This window comes from Beta vulgaris, chromosome 4 (genome assembly GCF_026745355.1).
Source record: "Beta vulgaris subsp. vulgaris cultivar EL10 chromosome 4, EL10.2, whole genome shotgun sequence".
Taxonomy (NCBI): domain Eukaryota; kingdom Viridiplantae; phylum Streptophyta; class Magnoliopsida; order Caryophyllales; family Amaranthaceae; genus Beta; species Beta vulgaris.
The window spans coordinates 6,767,402-6,771,125 of NC_079205.1; the positions used below are offsets into that span (position 1 = coordinate 6,767,402).

General features: G+C 38.4%; 1 protein-coding gene across 1 annotated transcript; it reads right to left on the reverse strand.

The window, feature by feature from the left end:
- Window positions 1-536: 536 nt before the first annotated feature.
- Window positions 537-1,097, reverse strand: LOC109136433 (dirigent protein 1). The gene has a single exon (XM_019252534.2). It carries the CDS (start codon window positions 1,095-1,097, stop codon window positions 537-539), a length of 561 nt encoding a protein of 186 aa, XP_019108079.2.
- Between the last annotated feature and the right edge of the window lie 2,627 nt (window positions 1,098-3,724).

The window sequence follows — 3,724 nt, forward strand, 5'->3', positions numbered from 1 at the left end:
AGTTCAGTTCAGCTCGTGACAATACTTTTACTCTCACATATCACTATTCATTTCAGTTCAGTTCAGTTCAGTTCAATTCAGTTCAGTTCAGTTCAGATCAGTTCAGTTCAGATCAGTTCAGTTCAATTCAGTTCAGTTCAATTCAGTTCAGTTCAGTTCAGCTGTTTTATGGCGAAGAGAACAAGCCCTTAATGTTAAATATGGTGGAAAAAAATGAAAATAGTACTTTTGGGTGGAAAAAGAAAAAAACAAATATAATAGTATTACTTTATGGTGGGCCAAATACCTCAAATAAAGAAACTTTATGCAATATACCAATTGAAAATAAATAACCATCCAGAAAAAATATAGTAATTAAAAAAACCCAAATGAATTATTTTATTACACACTCACACATTTATTAAGTAATAAAAGATGTAGCAGAAATACAGAGATTACTACCCCTCAAAAAAAAAAAAATACAGAGATTACTAGATTGCCAACGATAACAGTTTAAGGAAAAAAAAAATTTAAAACTGCGGATTGCGGAAGTATTATTAGTAGTGTGCTAGAGCCGCATAAGGAGGCCAAAAGAGATTAAAATCAATCTTATAACAAGTTGTGTGACCTCTAAGATCAACAACAGATGTGGTCATATAGCCTTGAACAAACCTAAAGTCACCAGTGCCACCAACAAAAGGAAGTTCCGAAACTTGAGTATAGTGAGCAGTCCCAACATTCAAAAGCTCACCTTTGTATCCTTTCAAGTTCAAAGTTACCCTGGATAGGCAAGTGGTTCGTTCCCCATCAAAGCTCGACGTGACGGCGGAACCCTCGGTGTACCCCAGCACCTTTGAGGATGGGTTGGGTGTTTCGGTAAGGGGGTCATGGAAAGCAAACAAAGATCCGAAAGGGTTTGATGTTGTGGTGATACCACTTGGCCCAGCTACGCCTTTCACTATGAAGTAGGCTGTTTTGTTGAATGTTTCATGTAGGTAGAGTGTGAAATGGAGTGATTTTAGGCCATGGCTATGGGTTTTATGATGCAGGTAATGCTGAGATGTAGGGACGGCTAACAATAAGATAGGAAGAAGTATAGAAAACAAAGCGAAAGCCATAGTAAATAGTATGCTATAAAGCTTGGATTATATCTTATATACCACTTAGCTTGAAATGGCATATGAATCTTGGGTAATATATGCGAAGCTTATATAGGCAGTGGAGATTAGAGGTTGGTGAAGTTCTTACTCAATTATTACCCCCTCCCCCAGCCCCACATGGTGCTCCTCTGCTACTGGCCAACAAGGATATAATTGATTAGTGCACAGTTTTTATTAAAAGATTGTAACTTGCAAAATTCAGGTTTCTAACATGTGGAAAATGCAGTTCGGTGCGTGTTACACCCCATTTAAACTTATGGGCCATTCAACGTTTCTGAAAAGGAGCAGGCCCGATTGAATCCAAAAGTTAAGCCTAATTCACTAGAAAATCCGATACCCATAAGATAAACGTCCAACATTAGCGCCAAAGCTCCTCAGAAACAGTAGTTAGTTACTTAACCCTCGTGTACTGAGGTAAGTGTCCGGTATCTTGTTCTAATAAATTGGTCAAACTTATGATAGAGGCAGCTTCTTTATTTGTCATGATCCCTTGTGTTGTGACTCTAAGTCAATATTATTTTGATGATGATTACAGCTTTATGGTATAATATATATGTATGTATGTGATAATAGCGATCTAAGAAAGCTATTAAGATTGGATGTTCATGAAAGATCAAGAACTTGAAGATATAGAAGTTTAGGTCTAGTTATGTTTTTAGTCATGTTTTGATAATGTCATTAACATATTGGAACTTTGTGCTAAATTAGAAATATAAAATTAGTATGGTTAACTATGTTCTTAGAGTTAAGAAAATAGGTAATTATATTAATTTCGTGTCTATATTTAAAGAATATAAATACAATAGGAGAAGGCCTATGCAAATACTCTTTGTCTTCCCGGCCCATAGAAAATAAAGTTTTGCAATAATCTTCATTATCACATTTTTAAGCAATAAGAAATTTGAGCCCAATAGGTGTGTAAACTAATCAGCACAACATTGATTAAACTGACCCTGGAAGCATTGGATAAATGCCTTGAACTTCAACGTAAAATCCTTTTTAACATTTTATCAACAATAACACCACAGTCTGCGATAATTACCTAGCAGTCATTAGCATCCCCATATATCTGAAAGGAAGCGGCCTATCCTGAAAGTCAGTAGCTTGCGAAATTCTATCTTCAATCTCATTTTTTACATTCCCAAAATATATAGTAGTTTTCTCCTTGCTAGGATGTAAACCGGAAACATCCGAGAAAGCTAACATAGCTCTTTTCGTCAAAACAGCTGATTAAACCTTACCTTTGCATAAAGCATTAGATCATCTACAAAAATCAAGTGACTGATTTTTAAAGGTACATATCTGTAATGGAATGTAAATTCATCCTTTTTACTCATCAATCTTGAGGAGTATTCCATTGCTTAGACAAATAAAAGAGGTGACATTCGATCACCTTAGCTTGTCTGATGCCCTTCTTTCCTTTGAAAAATCCACATAAGCTACCATTAATGCTTAAAGTGAAGGATGGAGAGGTCACATAGAGCATCACCCAATCAATGAATTTTTCAGAAAAACTCAATCCCACCAGCAAATCCCTAATGAAATCCTAATGTAAAAAATCATAGGCTTTTCTTAAATCCACTTTGATAGTGCATCTAGCAGGTCCATTCTTTGTTCTATATTGCTTCATAATATCTTGACAAAGTCATATTAAGAATAACTCTATTTTGCGCAAAAGCACTTTGAACCTGATTAACCAGGATAGACGGAACCTCAGTGAGTCTACTACAAATCATTTTTGAAATGATTATGTATAAAAAATTACAGCGAGCTATGGGTCTAAATTATGTGACATCTATAAGTTGTTCAAATTTAGGAATTAAACACAAGATTGTAGCATTCACATGCTTTAAGAGCTTTCCACTCTGAAAGAAGTCCAAGATGGCAGATGTGATATTAGGTGCTATACGATTCCAAGCTTCCTTAATTACAAAATTAAAGCCACTGATGTAGCCATCTGAACCAGGACCCTTGGTTTCCTTAATAGCAATGTTTAACATCATCAATGAACCTTCTACACGGTCTCTAACTCTAAGCATTATCCACAATCACCCCTTCTTTTATATTAAGGAAATTTCCTCATGTACCCCTGAGGTTTGACGTAATTCCCAAATTACCCCCCACATTTGGGGAATTTCTCAAATACCCCTGAGGTTTATGTTTGGGCTCAAGATACCCTTACTATGGACGGAACACTAACGCCGTTAGGTTTTCCCCCCTCTCTCTCCCCCATTTTCTCTCTCCTCCCATTCTCCCACCCACTACCAAACCCCCCTCCCCTACTCCGGCGTCGGCGAACCTACCCCTCCCTTCCCCATTCCCGATTCCCTCACCCTCGGCATTGGCGCCGGCCAGAACAGCAGAACGACAGCCTAGGGTGGTTTTGAGGGCGGATTTAAGGGTTTGTGGGCGGCGTATCTGGGTGGCGAAGGGAAGGGGGTCGACTTACTGTGGGAGACAGGAAAAAGGGGACATTTCCGATAGGGGGAAAGGAGGGAGGGCGTGGTGTTGTGTCAGGGTGTTGTTGTTCTGGCCGACGAAGGGAGGGCTAGGGTGAGGTGTCGAGGGTGGGGGAAATGGAGAGG

What these genes read in the sequence shown, in the direction of transcription:
- LOC109136433 (XM_019252534.2), bottom strand. Translation starts at nt 1,097, where the DNA reads ATGGCTTTCGCTTTGTTTTCTATACTTCTTCCTATCTTATTGTTAGCC.